Source organism: Hypanus sabinus, chromosome 7 (genome assembly GCF_030144855.1).
Source record: "Hypanus sabinus isolate sHypSab1 chromosome 7, sHypSab1.hap1, whole genome shotgun sequence".
Classification (NCBI taxonomy): Eukaryota; Metazoa; Chordata; class Chondrichthyes; order Myliobatiformes; family Dasyatidae; genus Hypanus; species Hypanus sabinus.
In genome coordinates, this window is record NC_082712.1 from 128648034 (window position 1) to 128668033 (window position 20000).

The following is a 20000-nucleotide window of genomic DNA, read 5'->3' on the forward strand; positions in this document are numbered from 1 at the left end:
CTACACAATTATTGAGCTGCCAGTCCTGCCCCTCCTGCAACTAAGTCTCCCTAATGGCTATAATATCATAATTCCAGGTGTTGTTCCAAGCCCTCAACTCATCTTCCTTCCTTATGATACGTCTTATATTGAAATATATGCAGCTCAGGACACTAGTCACACCATGCTTGATCTTTTGATTCCTGACTTTGTCTGAGGTCTTAACGACATCTGTCCCTACAACCACTCCATTAACTGTTATGGCACTCTGATTCCTATTCTTCTGGATCTTTAGTTTAAGGCCCACCGTGAAGCACTAGCAAACCTTCCTAGTAGGATATTAGTCCCCTTCCAGTTCAGGTAAAAACCGTTTCTTCTATACTCTTACCTGGAAGGGAGCTCAATGATCCAAAAGTCTTATGCCCTCCCTTCTACACCAACTTGTTAGCCACGTGCTAAACTATATAATTTTCATATTTCTGGCCTCACTAGCACATGGCACAAGTAGCAATCCTGAGATCACAACCCCAGAGGTCCTGTCCTTTAACTTGGTACCTAACTCCCTGGACTTCCTTTGCAGAACCTCGTCATTTGTCCTACCTATGTCATTTGGTCCTACATGGACTACAATCTCTAGCTGTTCACCCTCCCACTTTTATCAGCTTTCTTGTTTTTTTTTAAATCAGCATTTTGTTTCTCTTTTATCTTGTTCCTTATTGCTTATAATATTCATAAATGCCTTTGTTTGACAAATTAGTCATGGCCCCCTTCAGTAAACGTCAAGTTAAAAAAAAACTTTCCACTGAATGTGCTGCTGCCTTATTATAAACAGATAAGCAATGGTTCAGCATGTTGTTTAATATGGTGAAAGTCAGTTTTATCTTAATCCAAAATCTTAATGGCTCTTTCACACTTTCTCCTTTAAAATACTTAATCAAACTTGATATTACTATCACTATCATATAAATATTTATGCACTTTTTAATATCTAAATCTGTTTCATTCCAAAACAAATATGGCTGCTTTAGAAATCTTACATGAACGCTCAAGATTTTTAAATGATCTAATCTGTTAACCCCAATCAGTGTGAAAATTGAAATCCCTCACTAAAACTGTTCTGCCTTTGCTCTATGCATTGATACAGTTTTCTATTTACCAGCTGATATCAGGGGATTTATTCTACTGGAATCTGAAGTCCTTTATTAACTTATAATATATCAGGTCTCCGTTACCTATTTGCGACACTTTGCAACAATACCCTTGCTGAACAAAAATATATCAAGACCATTCAAAGAAGCATTATCAAAGAGAAAGAAATTAAGATACTACAGATTGCAGATGCTGAAATCTAGGCCAATACACTGCTGAAGTAACTCAACATGTTGAGCAGCATCTGTGGGAGGAAAGAAATTATCAACTTTCTAAATTGAACCCCTGCATCAATGGAAAATTAAATTGATAATGATTAGGAAAAAAAATATATTTTTTTTCTTTTCTTTTTTCTGTTTTTTTTAATATCATATATTATGAAATATTTAGACTTGCCATGTTCATACATATACTGTATGGTTTATGTCTTGGTAAACCATTTATACTGTAACTATTGTTTATGTCTTTTTTCATCTGTAATGGAATTTGTATGTTTGTAATTTCTTTTTTATTAATATATCATTTGTATTTTGTCCTTATTATTAATAATAATAAAAAGATTGAGAAAGAAAGATAATGATTAGGACAGATAACCAAAATTTAAGCAGCATTTTAAAAGAGAAAAATGAAAATAGAGGTACTTAAGGAGGGAATTAGGTTTTATTTATTTCTTAATTTGTTGGGGTGATTATTGCATTGCTGGCAAGACCATTGTTTATTGATCATCCATAATTGCCCTTGAACTGAATGTCTCACAAGGCAATTTCAGAGGGTGGTTAAGCATCAAATTCTTCAGCACATCAATTTCATTGATGTGCCTGAAGTCATTATAGGTCAGAATGAGTAAAGTTGGTAAATTTTCTTCCCTGAAAAGCACTAGTAAATGAGATGTTTTTGCAGAAATACTTAATATTTGTGTAATCCATACTAAATACTTTTTTAAATTTCAGAGCATAAACTACATTTAAATTCTATAAATGCCATGGTGGAATTTGAAGTAGTATATCTGGTCTGAATACAAGATAAATTCACTACTGTAGCACTGATGTACCAAGCTTAGACACTTAGAAGTTGAAGGATCTACTACCGATGGTGGTGTTTTAAATTTGGCAATTATCAAGAGCGTAAAATGCAGTAGTGCAAATATATCAAAATGTTCTAGAGCTTGAGGAGATTGCAGATACAAAGTGAAGTGATAACATGGACAAATTTGAAATCAAGGATAATCACTTATTTCCTCTTTTCTCATTGTTTCTAGCTGAATCTTAAAGTGGGCATTTGGTGAATAAGCACTGGAGACTTGATGCCATTTGAAATGACTGCTAACAATGTTTTTATCACTTTTCTTATGATTGAGGGTAAACTAGATGATCATTAACTAGATGGGTCATAATTAGCTTTTTGTGGAAAGGCCATATATGCATAATTTTCTGCATTAGGAAATTGGTAGTTACCAATTTTGTTTTTATAAGCACAATTTGGTAAGAGGTGCAACTAATTTTGGCAGGTTGCTTTATGATCCCATTGCCTATGCATTTTACAGGGCTTTCAGCTCTTTCCTGATACTATGTGGATTAAACTAAATTGGGTGAAGACTGGCTTCTCTTATGGAAAAAGGAAGACAAGATCTTTGTCCACTCAGCACCTCTGATTAAACTTGGTCATAAATGCTTATTTGCATTTAACTTATTTCAATGTATTGCATTGAACTGCAGCTGAGTTAACAAATTTCACATCAATTTGTTATAATTCTGATTCAAAGGTTCAATTTAATGTCAGAGAAAGTATACAATATACACCCTGAAATGTTTCTTCTTCGCAAAACATTCACGAAAGCAGAGAAGTGCCCCAAAGAACGAATCAAAGCTGCCCCCCCCAGCTCCCTCTCCTCCCGCACTTAAGCGGCAGCAAGGCAATGATACCTCCCTCCCCCCCCAGCAAAAAAAAAGCACACCTGTTACCAAGCACAAGCATGAGCTAAGCAACAGCAAAGACACAGACCTTGCAGTTACCCCAAAGACTAACGCATTTCATCCGGCATTTGGCAACCCACAGGTTCTCTCCCTCCCTGGCAAAGGAGAGGGAAATATCCCCCATTTTCACAGCGAGACATAACAACAACCCGTTGGTTTACAATGGTAAAAAGTCTGTTTCGCTGCTTTTTATGAGCTCTATGCCCGAAGGTTGCAAAGACCTTGGGTCTTCTGGCCGACAGTGAAAGATTTTCCGGTCTCCCCAATGACACACGAGTCTCCTGCCCTGAAATCGACCCTCGATCCACCCATCTCCAGAGCCATGAGATCTTAGGCTTCCGAACACTAGGCCACCTCTCGGGCTGAACCCTTGACGTGCCGAACATCAGCTAGTCCTGAAACCCCGAGAACGGGTCCTATTCCCACAAAGAACTGAAGCCTGCATGTAACTCCAGCTCAGGGTCTTCAAAAGAACCCTGAAAGGGACATAAAGACATTAAAGATGGAAATAAAGCTGTTTCTGAAGATGCAAGCAAAGGAATTGCCATTTAGTGCCATTTTAACTCCACCTCCAATCTTCTGATTTGTCTTACCTTTAGTGTTCTCAAGTTGGGCCCTGCTATTGCTGAGCTTGAGTATGTACTTAAAATCTTCTCAAACTGGGAGTTTAAATGTACATACCCATTTCAGGATAGATGTGATAGCAGGACAACAGAATTTCAATCTGATTTGTTGATCGTGGCATCACTTAGTTTTGTCTGTTACGTGCATATTTAATACGTAAATAGCATTGCTGCTTCATCAGATGGGCAATTCACTGTTTGCTGCTGTTGGGGTGTCCTTTCATTAGCTGGCCAGTGGTGTAGTGGCACTCTCACTGGACTTCAAGATGACTGGTCCCGGGTTTGAATCCAGCGCTCCCTTGCTCCCTCGCTCCCTATCCAGGCTGGGTTAAGCATCGAGCTAACAACTCAGCTTTATTAAACAAAACAGACAAAATGCTAAAGAAACAGTAAGGTCACCGCCCAATGCACCACAAGGTGCGGAGAGGAAAAACAAATTGAAGCCAGTTAATCTCTTGTGATGTTCGAGTAAAGGATTTGCCTGGTAATTCAGATTCAGTTTATTGTCATTTAGAAACCACGAATGCAATGCAGTTAAAAAATGAGACAACATTCCCCCAGAACGATATCACAAAAGCATATGACAAAACAGACTACAGCAGAAAATCCACGTAACGTTTGGCAACCCTTAATCCAGAGTCCAGAGAGGCTGCTGGGTATTAATATCGCGCTACCATCTTAGCGCGTTCCCTGGAAAGGAGCTCCAAATCCACCAGACAAAAACAAGACCAAAAACTAAAGCTACAGACCTGCACAAAACCACATAATTACAACATATAGTTACAACAGTGCAAACAATATCATAATAGATAAAAAAAGACTATGGGCACAGTAAAAATAGTCCAAGATGTTAAAGGACTGTAAGTTAAAAAGAAATCACCACAGTTTCCACAAGTCCCCAGGGTCCCGACAGACTCGCCATCCCACGCTGGCGGCACAAGGGAATACCCCCACTATGGACTTCCAAGGCACCTCCGGACTCAGCCTCGCAGACGCAGCACACAATGGAAGCTCTGTCGAAACCAGCCTTGCAGACGCAGAACACACCGAAAGTGACCTCCATCGAACCTCCGAGCCAACGACCATCCCCTCCGGCACAGCTTCTCTGAGTACCATCCTCTGCCAGGCATATTAAGACGGCCCCGCCAACGGTCATCGGCAACGCGACCCCTGGGATTGGGGGCCTTTTCTTCCCAGCAGAGTCCCGGACCTCATAGCAGCAGCAGCAACAAAGAAGGTCTTCCTGGAATTTCCCAATGTTTCTCCATGCTTCCACATCTGTTTTCAATCAATTATGATTGTGCACGGCACCCCACTTCACAAATAATAGATAATAGTTCCCGAGTGGCCGCCGCAAGCTGCGTCGCGCCGCCATCTTGTTAAGTTACAAGCTGTGATAACACAGGTTTCTGGTGTTTTCATTGTTCTACCATGGCTAATGCCCAATTTTGGGTTGCCTGATTTGGTGTTTATGCAATTTTTCACCATTTTATTGCAACATCACAGGATGGAGAAACAATCTGTCTTCATTGGACTAATCAGTGGCTACTTCTATTAATCTGGTCTTGGGCAAATGCATCAGCAATAAGGTGATTAATGGGGTAAGTGAGGTCAAATTGGTTTATTGGTTGGTTCTCTCAAAACCTGTCAGATAGCTGTGTCCTTCAGGCCCTGGACGTCATGAGAAAATCACTTATGGTTTTGTTCACTGAAGTTTCTCTCTTGGATTGCTTTCTTAGCTCTTGGTCCTCTCAGCTCTTCATCCAAGTATTGATCAACATGGAGTTCATCAACATTGATTCATTAGCTGAGGGAAAGCTCTAAATGATAATTGAATGGGGAATATTTCAAATTGTGTGCACATCTCACACAGAAAGCAAATGTTGATCACATTTAAAGTAAGTTTGTGCAGCAGCTGAATTTTTTGAAACCATAATTCAACCTCTCAAACCTTCATAATCACATATGATGAAAGTAAAAATTGAATTGTCCATTAAGAAAACAAATCATCTGAATTGGAAGTCAGAGTATGCCAGTTGATACAAGTCTGCCTTGCCATTCATGGCTGATGTAACTGAAACTTCAATCCTGTGTTCACCTCTAACCCCACTAATTTTTTACCTTATTGCTTATTAAATATCTGTACACCCCTGCCTTTAAAATATTTCAAAATTTCTGCTTCCATAGTCATTTGAGGAAGAGTGTTCTGATAACTCATAATCCTCAGAGGAAGAGTTTTATCTTACCACTGTCTTAAATGGACAACCTCAGGGATTGCTGCCTCCCATAGAAGTCTCTACTTTGCACTTTGTGAAGATTTCTATGTCTCATCACCATTCTCTTTATAAATTTTTATAAGTTCATCTTTCCAGTCGTGATTTAGGATTTTTTCTGTGCTATTCTCTGTTGGTTACTGATCATCTCTGTAAAATAAATGAGCATATTTTTCCACATTAATGGCACTGTCAAAGTGCAGATTCTCCTTTGACCCATCTGTATTTCTTTCACAGTTGTATGACTGGTTATGTTAATAACAGTCTCTCTGTTGTCCACATGATGGATTTTAAGAGAACAATTCAACCTTCTGGTGATGCAACAAAATTGTTAGGACATCCAGTAACACACTGTAGGTAAGATATTAGACCCTTTCTTACAGAAGCCTTGGATAATAATTATAATTTGCTGTTTTAAAATACTTTACATCACTTAGTCAAAAACATTGAGGTCAATTAAGATTTCTTATTATAATTTGATGAATTCAAACAGGTATGGATTGACCTTTCAAATCTGTGTTTCACTTACAAAATGCAGAGGTATTTAAAAACTGAGCAGACAAAACATGGCAAGAGGAAGATATTGAATGTTATAAAGGAACAAAGATAATTTGAAATAGGTCTCCATAGAGGTTACAAGACAGGGCTTTTAGGTGATTGAAAAAGAACATGAGATTCTTTACCTTATAAACCAAGGCAAGAGCAGGTTGGCATGCCAGAGGTTTGCTGAGCCCAACCTATGAAACAATTTGTGAGTTAAACTTCAGACCAATGACCAGTGATTGTGATTGCACAACATCAATTGCAGTACTGTGCATGCATGTGTGCGTGCAAGCCAAGTCCTTTAAAGAATAGTTTAGAGGCTGAGACGAGACAGCGGCTTGCTGATAACTGTGAAATTCAGTTAATGTTTTATTGGGCTGCACCATTTGTCAGAAAAGGGATGCATTTGAGAAAAAAAGCATTTACATTGCTGTAATAGGATCACAATTGATCTTCAAATTATTGCTTGCAATTTACAATAACAACTGGAGACAGGTTCTTGCTTAAATTAATCTCTGTTAAATTCACATAACTCCAGAACACTTCCTAATACTGGGTATTTGTAAGGGAAATAAGCAAGATGCAACTATCTGTCTAAAGTTTAATTTGTATCCACCACTCAAATCATGTTCAAGAAACACTGAATTACCGTTTTCAATGAATCCAGAGTGAAACACTTCATCTGGTTCTGTCATTTTAAGATAATGTATTTAACTGCTGTATAACCCTCCCCTTGATTGATGTTATATTAGTACTGGTAGGGAAATTATGGCAACTTCCATTAGCCTTTCTGTTAGGTTCAACAGCAAATCCTGGTACATTATAGTTAGTCACTCAAAGTTTGCCCCAAAGATTTTCCTGCCTTCCTGACAAAATCTACTCATAGCCAATAGAGATAATTTAACACAGCAGGGGCACCATTTAGGTATGCAGAGTATGTATTGAAAATTTTATCGGATCTGACTGTTTAATTCTTGGATTAGACAATTTAATTGTTATTTTCTTTGTAGTTTAACAATTAATTATCTGAATGTATTTTATATAATTACTTACATACAAGTAACCATCCAGTATGCTTCCTAGTGATCACTAATAAATAAGTTAATTAATTAAAAAAATATATAATACCCCTATTTATCCATCCACCCATTTATTTATTTATTTATCTATCTATCTATTTGTTTGTTTATTTATTTATTTATTAATCAATCAATCTATTTATTCAGTGTGTTCCTGTGGTGATAATATTGGTATGATTCTGGAAGTTTCTCTTGGTCTGCATTATTTGAATAAGTGTTTTTTCATTGGTTAACTCTGATCTACAAATTTCAATGAAATTATCCTTTCTTATGGGTATAAAAGGGCTGACCACAAGGTCAACACTATCTTTAGCCTTCTGCTACTGTTAGTGTATATTTCAATTTCTCCTTGTTCTATCAGCACTTAATAAAATAATTGTGAAGCAAGACATGTTGTGCCTCTTTCCTGACTTCCAAAAGAACCTTGGATTAAAACATCACAATCTAACAATTCTAAACACCTGCTTTAAAATGGTGCAATTCAGCTAAAAGAAGTTTTTTTAAAAAAAATCTGGTAGTATTAATAGAATACTGATTCAATTTTGGGCCAAAGTGAAATTTGGAGATGTCTATATTTATTGTTATATTTAATGATTTGTCAAATTTTAAAAAAATTTCCCCCTTCATATTATTTTAAATGGAAAGATATATGTTGATGAGATCAATTATCTAACTGCTTGATGAACAAAGGATGCATATTGCTCTTCTCTAACCCCAGCCTATTCGAGATATTTATCTTGTAATAAGGCAATTGTAAATATAAAATTTAAGAGATTCAGACATAGAAAATGAATTTTTAACTTCTATAATTTACTGCTTATCAGAAGCTAACTATTTTATAGCATGGTTAAAGTATGAACATTACCTTTGTTATTCATTTGTAGCGGTAACTTGAATTACTCAATTACAGATGTTCTTTAACATATATGCTTATTTGAAACCTCTGACTGAATCAGATTAACAAAATTCGATTTTATGCATACCATCTGTCTCTTGTCCAGGTACCGTGACTACAGAAATGAATATACCCAAGAGCCCACTGTCCAGTATTGGCATATACTTGCCGCTCGTTTGGCATTTTTGGTGTTATTTGAGGTAAATAATATCTACAGTACATAGTAAATATATTATATAGAACCTAGCTAAGTACTGGATATATATAGATATATATACACTGTATATGATTAAATCAAAAACAGCTGCGTTTATTCATCTCCAAATAAGATAAAACTTTCTGTCTTTCTCAGTGGTTGTAAAATCATCATTAGAGATTACTTCTCCAAACTTGATTTACTTAACAAATGAGGTTACTGCACAGTACAGTGCAGGTCCTTTGGCCCACAATGTTGTGTGACCTTTTAATCTACTCTATGATCAATCTCACATCTCCCTCCTACATTACTTTATATTTTTCTAATATCCATTTGTCTTTCTAAGAGTTGTTTAAGTGCCCCTAATTATGTGCCTCTACCACCATTCCTGGCAAGGCACTTCATGTACCCACCATCCTCTGATGTCCCCTTATACTTCCCTCCAATCACCTTAAAATTATGGAGTAGCCATTTGCACCCTGGGAAAAAGTTTCTGGCTATCCACTCAATCTATGCCTCTTATCATCTTGTACATCTTTATCATGGCACCCGTCATCCTTCTTTGCTCCAAAGAGAAAAGTCCTAGCTCACTCAATTTTTCTTTCTAAGATATGCCATCTAGTCCAGGCAACACCATGGCAAGTACTTCACTAAAGCTTCCATGCTCTTCCTATAATGAGGCGACCAGAATTGTAGATAATATTTCATATGTGGCCTATCCATGATTTTATAGATTTGCAACATTTACTTTGCAGCTCTTGAATTCAGTCCGCTGACTAATGTAGGCCAACACTTCATATGCCTTCTTAACAACCTATCAACTTGTGTGGCAACTTTGAGGGATCTTTGAACATGGATCCAAGATCCATCTGTTACTCCACATTGCCAAGAATCCTGCCATTAACCTTGTATTCTGCCTTAAATTCAGCCTTCCAAAATGAATCGATTCACACTTTTCTGGGCTGAACTCCCATCTGCATTCTGTCAATGTTCCACTACAATCTTCAACAACCCTCCACACTATCCACAACTCCACCAAACTTCATGTCATCTGCAAACATACTAACCCACCCTTGCATTTACACATCCAAGTCACTTATAAAAGTCACAAAGAGCAGGTGCTTTAAAGGGATCCATGTGGAACACCACTAGTTACTGGCTTCCATGCAGAACACACTATATATTACCACCCTCTGCCTTCTATGGGCAAGCCGGTTCTTAATCCACACAGCCCAGTTTCCCTGAATCCAATGCTTCCAGATTTTCTGAATGAGCCTACCTTGAGGAACCTTATCAAACTTATTACTAAAGTCCATGTTCCACTACAATCATTGCTCTACCTTCATCAATGTGGTTTGTCCTCTCAAAAATTCAATCAGGCTTGTGAAGCATGACCTACCCCTTTCAAAGCCATGCTGACTATTTTTAATCAAATTATGGTTCTCCAAATGCTTGTAAATCCTGTCTTTAAGAATCTTCACCAGTAAGTTGCCCACCCTTGAAGTAAGATTCACTGGTCTATAATTGCCAGGGTTATCCCTACTCCCTTTCTTGAATGAAGGAATAACATTTACCACCCTTTAATCATTTGGTACTGCTCCTCTGGCCAGTGAGCATGCAAAGATCAAGCCAAAGTCTTAGCAATCTTTTCCCTTGCTTCCTGTGGTAATGTGGGGTATATTCCCTGCCTGGCCCAGGGAATTAACTATCCTAAAATGAATTTTCAACAGTTCCAGCACATCCTCTTTCTTAATGCGACATGTTCAAGCATATCAGCCTATTTTACGCTGACTTCTCAAACATCAAGGTCCCTCTCAATGGTAAATATTAAAGCAAGTATTTATTTGGACCTACCTCATCTCTTCCAGGTACATGTTTCCTCTGCTATCCTTGATCAGTCCTACCTTACACTGGCCATCCTCCTGTTTTTCATACACATGTAGAACATCTTGGGGTTTTCCTTAATCTTACTCACCAAGACCTTCATTTGCCCACCTCTAACTCTTTTACATTCATTGTTCACCTCTGGCTGCTTTGTAACTCTCTGGAACTTTGTATGATCTTTGCTTTGTACCATTCTGTTCCTACCTCAATGGGATAAACCTATCCAGAGCCCCCAGCAAGTGGTAGCTGAACAATGTCCACATTTCTGTTGCATATTTCTCTCAGTATATCTGTTCCCAATTTATGCTCCACAGTTCCTGCAGGACACACCTGACAAATTCCATCCCCTCTAAACCTTTTGCACTAGGGAGTCAATATTAAGATATATTGATATTAGGTGTATTGATAGCAATATATTAATATCAATGTTTTTGTGCTCTATTGCTTATCTAGCACAGTAGAGAGAACAGTTCTTGATCTATACTTAATTCATTTCATCCCCTTCTTTATAAATAGTAACCCATATCTGAATGCTGTCCAATTTGATTTCAGGGAGCACTTGTAATATGAAGCTTTGTCCTACAGAATATTATAAAAGCAATTCTGATAGGCTAGTAACACACACAAAATGCTGGTGGAACACAGCAGGTGAGGCAGCATCTATAAACAGAAGCATTGTCGACGTTTCAGGCAGAGACCCTTTGTCCTGACAGCGCTTCTCCTTATAAATGCTGCCTGGCCTGCTGTGTTCCACCAGCATTTTGTGTGTGTTGTTTGAATTTCCAGCATCTGCAGATTTCCTCATGTTTGCTGATATACTAGTAGTATGCATTGATGTAAATGTGTTGTGAGGGTTTTAAGACAACATGTTTGTATTTGTTGTAGAACATTGCGGTTTGTGTCAAATATATTGCATCTTGGTATATTCCTGATGTCCCAGTTTCAATCCAAAATGAAAATCTACAGAGGACATATGAGCAATTAAAAGAGGAGCTGAAGTAAGTTTAGCTAAACTGATAATGAGTTCTTAAAAAAAATGTTTAAAGGCACACATAACAATAAACAGTATGAATATACACTCAGTGGCCACTTTGCTAGGTATCTCTTACATAATAAAGTGGTCACTGAGTGCATGTTCGAGGTCTTCTGCTGCTGTAGCCCATTCACTTAAAGTTTGATTTGTTGTGTGTTCGGAGGTGCTCTTCTGCACACCACTGTTGTACACATGGCTATTTGAGTTGCTGTCACCTTCTTGTCAGCTCGAACCATTTCAGCTATTTTTCTCTGACCTCCCTCATTAACAAGGTGTTTTTATCCACAAAACTGCTGCTCACTGGACCTTTTTCTTGTTCTTTGCACCATTCTCTGTAAACTTTGAAAATTCCAGGAGATCAGCAGTTTCTGAATACTCAAACAACACACTGGAGGAACTCAGCAGGTCAGGCAGCATCCATGGAAATGAACAGTCAACATTTCGGGCCGAGACCCTCCATCAGGTCCTGACAAAGGGTCTTGATCCAAAACGTTGACTGTTCGTTTCCACGGATGCTGCCTGACCTGCTGAGTTCCTCCAGCGTGTTGTGCGTGTTGCTTTGATCCCAACATCTGTAGAGTATTTTGTGTTTCTGAATACTCAAACCCAGCACCAACAATCATTCTATGATCAAAGTCATTTAGATCACTCTTCTTCCCCATTCGGATGTTTGGTCTAATCAACAATTGAACCTCTTGACCATTCTGCATGCTTTAATGCATTGAGTTGCTGCCACATGATTGGCTGATTAGATATTTAAATTAACAAACCAGTGTATATGTTTAATGAATCAAGTAGACACTGAGTATAGTTTGGCTCTTCAGATGGTTTGGGTAAACTCTAAGTGGTAGTGCTGCAATATTAGTTAATCTTTATCCAGTAACTTAGTTATGAAAACATACTCTAGCATTATTGTAAATATAGTTTCGATATAACAGCTATGTTGATGAACTTAAGCAGAGTTCGGGTTTGATAGACCTGGTGTGGAAATGTCATTCAGCTGAATAGCTTATGCCATCACAACAAATAACACTTGGATCCCCACACTATAGGAAAAGAATTGGATGTCATATGCCAGCTTTTATTTAAATTACTTTTAATTAATTTAAATTAATTTTATTTAAATCAAGATAGAGTTTTATATCAATTTGAAATGCAAAACCACCAACATACATAAATAAAGCTGTTATTTTGCCAAAACCAAACATTTAAAAAGCCAGTTAGATGAATGACAATTTAATTTGGTTTTGGGTGGTGTTTCTTGATGGTAAAATATTACCAAGGATAGTCTGAGAAGATACTGTGATAACAAATAAAATATTTTGCAATATGACTCAAAATTACTCCCACTCTCTCATTCAAAAATTATGCCTTCAAAGGAAAGTAAAATTAAAAAACATTTCAAAATAAAAAAGTTTTAAAAATTTCAAAGCAAAATGTAATGAACTTTTCTATTTTCCTTTTAGGATGATGCCAATGAAAAGTGCAGGACCTTCAGTGGGTCATGTACAACATGAAATGATAATTTGATCACGAAAAATGTGAAAATATAAGTATTGTACACCAAAGCTGTTTACCAGAGAAAACTGAATTACAACTTGTCTGATGATACAGTTTTATATTATTCTACTAGATTAAAACACTGTCAGGCAAATATGACTTTAAAAATATACATTTCAAATTGTTAAATCCTGTCAGTGAAAAATGTATCATCCAGCTATCAAACTGAGCAAGATCTTCTGCTGTCCAATGCATTCAAGTTAATTAATGTTCACATTTCATTGTACAAGATTAATTCAGATCTGACATAACAGGAATCACAACAGCACTTTTTAATTGTTCACCCAATCCAACAAATCCAAAATGCTATGAATACACTCGGGGTAATTTTCTTTGAAGCGTATAGATAACACACTAGAATTCCAGCTATGTTGTGAGCATTTGCATTTGAATATGTTTCTCCCCTGCTCTATTTCTGCCATCAGCCCTGCCTTTGGAAATTCAGGGAACTGTCTAGAGCTGTAAATCTCTGCAACTGATTGTGCCTACATTAAAGTAAGAAGAAAAAAAGATGTATGTCTCTCTTCTTGTGTGTTTCTACTGGTGCTCACCCCTTCTACCTGATTATAATGAAAGATCAGAGTAAGGGAAGGTTAATGGACAATTGTTATCTCATGGGTGCAAATGACCATTTTCTGTTAGCATAGAGTGTGGATGTCTGCAGGAATATTTAATCATGGATCATGTTCTCATTGATCCTCTCCTGACCTGGAATCCATGCATATACATCCTATTTAGTGTCACTAGGTTGCAATTGATTATAAGAATTCTGGTTAGGTTTTCCTCCACTTCAGTCAGGACACTAAGTCCAATTGTATCTCCCTGGTACTAAACTTGCTGAGATCAGTTAACTAGGTATCAACCATGCAATCCTGTTTAAATTACTTAGTTATACACTTAAATAATCTTTGCTCATTGGACCCAAGGTATCTAGTGGGTGATGTGGTTGAAATTATTGCTAAAGTTCACAGCATGTACCTTTAGATTGTATAATGAAGAAACAGTTGTTTTGTTTTGAAATTCCATTAAACAGTGACCACAAGCAATAATTTTTGTTTACAGCTCACTGTGGCAAAACCCGAATTTTAAAGAGATAAAGGCATTTTTTGTATGCTTGTGTGCTTAACAGGTAGGTTGACAAGGAAGAGAGGGAGCATGTTTGGCTAGGGACCTCAAGAGTTGAGTTGGGGCTTGAGGGTAGAGGGAGAGGAGTCACAATTAATTGTTAGTGGGATAGTTAATTATTTCCCCAAGTTGATGACCTTCCAAAGTAATCAGCTCAGGGAAGTGGGGATGGGACCCAAAGTGGGTATTTGGAAGATTTGAGGGAGAGCAATTTGACAGCACTATACTCCACAGAATAGCAGGTTGTCCTTGGGAAGATGCCAAGTAACTAATGCCAAAGTAGGTATCTATTACTGAGAAGACTGACTGTGCATAAATGTCAGTATTTGTGGTCAAACACATCATAGAAATAATGTCCAAAGTTGTTCTGGACACTATCGTGTGTAGCACAGTTTAGGTCTGGAGAACTTACAAGGAAAATCATAGACATTGTAATCTACATGGCAGGCCCTTGATTTCATTAATACTATGCCACATGGTACAGTTACTCTGCTCTCGGATCGGATCACAAGACCCTGCAGCAGATAATGAGGTCAGCGAGAAGATCATCAGGGTCTCTCTTCCCGCCATCATGGACATTTACACTACACGCTGCATCCGCAAAGCAAACAGCGTTATGAAGTACCCCACACATCTTCATACAAACTCTTCTCCCTCCTGCTGTCTGGGAAAAGGCACCGAAGCATTTGGGCTCTCACGACCAGACTATGCAACAGTTACTTCCCCCAAGCTATCAGACTCCTCAATACCCAAAGCTTGGACTGACACCTTGCCCTACTGTCCTGTTTATTATTTATTGTAATGCCTGCACTGTTTTGTGCAATTTATGCAGTCCTGGATAAGTCTGTAGTCTGGTGTAGTTGTTTTTTTTTTCTCTGTGTTGTTTTTTTACATAGTTCAGTCTAGTTTTTGTACTGTGTCATGTAACACCGTGGTCCTGAAAAAGGTTTCATTTTTACTATGTACTGTACCAGCAGTTATGGTCGAAATGACAATAAAAGTGACTTGACTTGACTCTTGCATCTCCTATTTATCAGAATGAGTGAATAAGTGGTAGCGATAGAAGGCCTGTTAGTTTATCATTGTTGCAGTGACTCTAACCATAAAAATTCAAACATTTGTCCTTTAAGGCACCACTAGAGGCTTAATTGAAATAATAAGCTTCCAGGTTCTTCCAATGGGAATCTTTTCTTTTCAAATATTATTACTATTATTATTCAAAAATAGCACAAGTACATTGAAGTAACAACACTTACAATGCCTCATAAAAGAGGAAATTATCATAAGGATTGAAAATTTTGTGAATAAAAAAAACCCTACTAAGCAAGAAAAGTGAGGGAAAACCATTGGAGGTACAACCCCAGAGCCATGCGACATACAAAAAGCTTCTAAAACTAAACATCAAACCGCCAACAAGAAAAAAAAGATACATCAGAAAAATTTACATTTAGATCGTGGAGGAAATCTATCAGTTAACTGGAATGATAATAACGAGCAAATGAGCCCCATCTCTTCTCAAAATCAAATAAAGGTTCAAAGGTTCGACTTATAATTTTCTCCAAGCTAAGACACAGCATCACTTGAGAGAACCATTGTGACAAAGTAGGAGCTGATATATCCTTCCATTTCAAAAAGATGGCCCTCCTAGCTATCAATGTAACAAACACAATAACATGTTGGTCAGACACAAAAATACCATGGATATTTTGAGGAATTATTCCAAAAAGCACAGTCAATTTATTAGGTTGTAAATTGATTCTGAGTGCTTTAGAAATTGTCGAAAAGACTGACTTCCAAAACTGTTTTAATATAGAACATGACCAGACCATATGTGTCAGTGTAGCTATCTCAGTTTTACATCTGTCACAATACTTGCCAACATTGGGAAATATTTTAGAAAGTCTCTCCTTTGTCAAATGATAACGATGTACAGTTTTAAATTGAATCAGTGAATGACTAGCACAGATCAAAGAAGAGTTAACCAGCTTCAGAATCTGTGTCCAATCCTCCCATATAAAACTCAAATTGAGTTCCTTCTCCCAATCCTGTTTAATCTTAAGTAAAGGACAGTTATCTCATTGTAATAATAAATTATAAATTCTTCCAATGGAACCTTTCAACAAGGGGTTCATATTCATAATAGTATCTAACAAGTCAGCCTCCAATACGTAAGGAAAATTACTTTAATATTTTTGTAAAAAAATCTAACTAGAAGATATTGTAAAAAGTGTGAATATGAGAGAGAATACTTATCGACTAATTGTTCAAAATATATCAATCTGCCTTCTTTAAATAAATCCAAAAATGAATTAATATCTTTATTTTTCCAAAGTAAAAAAATTGGATCACTCCAAGAAGGTTTAAAAAAGTAATTACGATAAATTATACTACAAAGTTTAAATTTTTTAAGATTAAAAAAATTGCGGAACTGGATCCAAATTTGTAGAGTGCTTAACCACGGGATATAGGTTTAAATTAGCAACTTTAGCTAATTGTATAGGTAGAGCAACTCCTAATAACCAAGTTAAATAAAACTGTTTCACAGCTCTCAGTTCCAGGTCTACCCAAATTGGCCGATTATTCCTATCACCCCAATATAACCAAAAGGACATAAACCACAAATTAACAGTCCAATAATACATTCTTAGGTTAGGCAAAGTGAGACCTCCGTCCTTTTTCAACTTTTGCAAATGACATTTACCAATTCTTGGTCTTTTATTATCCCAAATAAAAGATAGAATAATAGAATCAATCCGATCAAAAAACTTCTTAGTCAAAAAAACAGGAATATTCTGAAATAAATATAAAAATGTTGGTAAAATTATCATTTTGACTACATAAATACGACCAACAAGTGAAAATGTAAGTGGACACCATCTACTAAAGGAATTCTTCCTAGAGTCCACTAAAGGAGGAAAATTGGCTTTATAAAGATCCTTATATTTTTTAGTAATTATAACACCTAAATATCTAAAAGAATCTGTAACTTTAAAAGGAATATTATCATTTATAGAGACAGATTCATTTAAAGGAAGTAATTCACTTTTACTAAAAGTTATTTTATATCCTGAAAAGTCTCCAAATTTGTCAAATAATTTTAGCAAAGCAGGAATAGATTCTTCAGGCTTAGATATATATACCAATAAATCATCAGCATAAAGAGAAATCTTGTGCATGGTCTCATTCACAAAAATCCCATGAATATTTTCAGCTTCACGAAGAGCAATAGCAAAGGGTTCTAATATTAAGTTAAATAACAACCTTGGACAATGGACAACCTTGTCTTGTCCCCCGTGATAGCTGAAAAAAAGACCTACAGTTATTAGTGACAACAGTAGCAATAGGAGCTTTATACATCATTTTAATCCAATTATTAAAATTGATACCAAAACCCAATTTTTCTAAAACATTAAATAAATATTTCCATTTGACTCAATCAAATGCTTTTTCAGCATCCAAAGATATAACGCACTGTAGAACTTTGGAAGAAGGTGAATATATAATGTTAAATAATCTCCAAACATTTGAGAAAGAGTAACGACCCTTTATAAAGCCTGTTTGATTTTTAAAAATGATTTTACCCAAAAAATTCTCCAACTGATTAGCCATTATCTTTGAGAGAATCTTAGCATCAACATTCAATAATGAAATAGCTTCTATTTCTTTAATTCTCAAAAAGGATAAAGATCCTACTGATTGTGCCTCACCCAATGGGAACCTGTTAAATGGTAGTCTTTTTAAATTGCCTCTCTGCTCTAGAGAATTTTCCCCATAATCTCTTGATGTTCTTTGATATTAGTGGGCACTAGTTATAAGTGGTTTTGTATTAGGATCTTATCCTATTAAAAGCAAAAAAGCTAATTTAGGAAAATATTCATGGTCAAGCTGATGCTCTTCAAAAGGAGGATAGTCTCATTTTCTCAATGTCTAGACAGAAAGGAAGGGAAACTGTGCTAAATCCAAGAATAAGCACATTCTCGTTGTCCTTGATCCAAAATGAGCTCAATTGAAATGTCATCCTTGATTGAACATGTTGAGAAGGTTTAGTTTTTTTTAAATTGTTACAATTTAAATGTTAATTTATTATGCATTTTTACTGTTTTCTGCACAATTGTCAATGTTTTGATTTCTAGAATGACAATTCACTTGACTTGCTACTTAAAGCATTTTGTGGAAATGTTAGCCACACATCTTGGCCTTAATTATCTTTCAACTGGACTTGAGACAAAATTGATTTTAAAATATGCTCAATAAGATGATGAGCCTGCAACTATATTAATACTAGAACAATAAATATATGGACATCTGCTATGTTTGATAACATATCATGGAGAGTCTGCAGCAGTCTCCACTACCACCACAACTCTAATTTTTAAGTTATACAGAGCTCATATTTATACAGCAAGTCAACTAACTTCACATAACTTTGTTTAGCATCCCACAGTAAGTACATGATCAATCATTTAAAAGACATGTCAAATATCTCTCAGCACGAGTCTAACAGTCCTCTTTGTTCCCTATTATCAGGACTCATAATTTACCCCCAGGCATCCTCCCTCCTGGTCCCAGGGGCTTAACATCCTGTTTATTTGAATTCCTGGCTCTGCACATATCTTCCAAGGTTATTCTCGATTTACATCAGCAGTCTTAAGTCCAGCTGCTCCAGAATGGTCAAATAACTCATCTCACACCAGTTTTAACCATTTCCACCACAATGATAGTAGTATGTTGGTGGAATAGGAGATTAAAGCAGATGGCTACACTGCTAGAACCAGTTCTTGATACTTGGCATGGAGACAGGAAAAGGAAATTGTTCTGAAGATATGAAAAGGAAAAAAGGTTGGAAAAAGTTCATAGAGGAAATAAATAGAGGTTTACAGATTATAAAGAGATCGTAAGAGGATTGGGGAATAAAGAATGGGATAAAATAAAAGTTAAATTCTGAAAAGCTGATAATTGAAAGTAAATGTGATCTTAATAAATGTGAAGTATCTTGACAGACATCTAAAAGATTTGGGTATGAATAAAAGTTTAAGGTTTTACTAGAGAAAATTGAATGTAAGATTCTTAAGCTACCAGATGACTAAACCAACAAGTTGCACATGATAGGAAATACTCAAGTGAAGCAAGTGCCCTCATTGGATAAAATATTCTATTATTTATTTACAAATATAAGGATAATAGCATGGAAAAATAAAATCTGAGGAACGTAAGATCTAGATTTGTGCAGCAACATTAACGATGTGGAGAACTTTACATGATGGCTATCTACTTTGAGAAATGCTCCCAGTACTGTTTATCAAATCTTGAGTACTGCAGTGGGACCTTCCATTAAAGAGATTGTATTTCCACTGATTATCAGTCAAATGCAAAATGTAACCCAATGGGACTTCAATAGCACTTTGGACATACAACCAGAAGTTAAAGAGAAAATTACATCAAATCATTGGAGAGAAAAGACTGTAAACTCAAAGCAATTTTCCTATCTTTGGTGAGCATACAGTAGCATTTTCCCTTAGTGTAAAGAGCAATCTGATGGATTATTTGACATAATTATCACATAGTTATTATGTAGACAAGAGTTTCAACATTGTTCAGTAGTAGGTGACAGTTTTCAGCCTTTGTAAGAGTTTTTTTTCATTACTCTTTCTGCATTCATCTCAAAAAATACATTGCTGGGAGAATGGG

At 36.5% G+C, this 20000-nt stretch overlaps 1 protein-coding gene across 1 annotated transcript in view; it reads left to right on the forward strand.

Annotated features, from left to right (window-relative positions):
* LOC132397174 (anoctamin-9-like) overlaps positions 1-13274 on the forward strand; it is a 136451-nt gene extending 123177 nt beyond the window's left edge. Inside the window, exons 21-24 of the mRNA XM_059975578.1 lie at positions 6235-6354; positions 8621-8714; positions 11480-11592; positions 13094-13274. Of these exons, the coding sequence (XP_059831561.1) occupies positions 6235-6354; positions 8621-8714; positions 11480-11592; positions 13094-13157 (391 nt within the window). The 3' untranslated portion in view covers positions 13158-13274. The remainder of the gene's footprint in view (positions 1-6234; positions 6355-8620; positions 8715-11479; positions 11593-13093) is intronic.
* The last annotated feature ends 6726 nt before the right edge of the window (positions 13275-20000 follow it).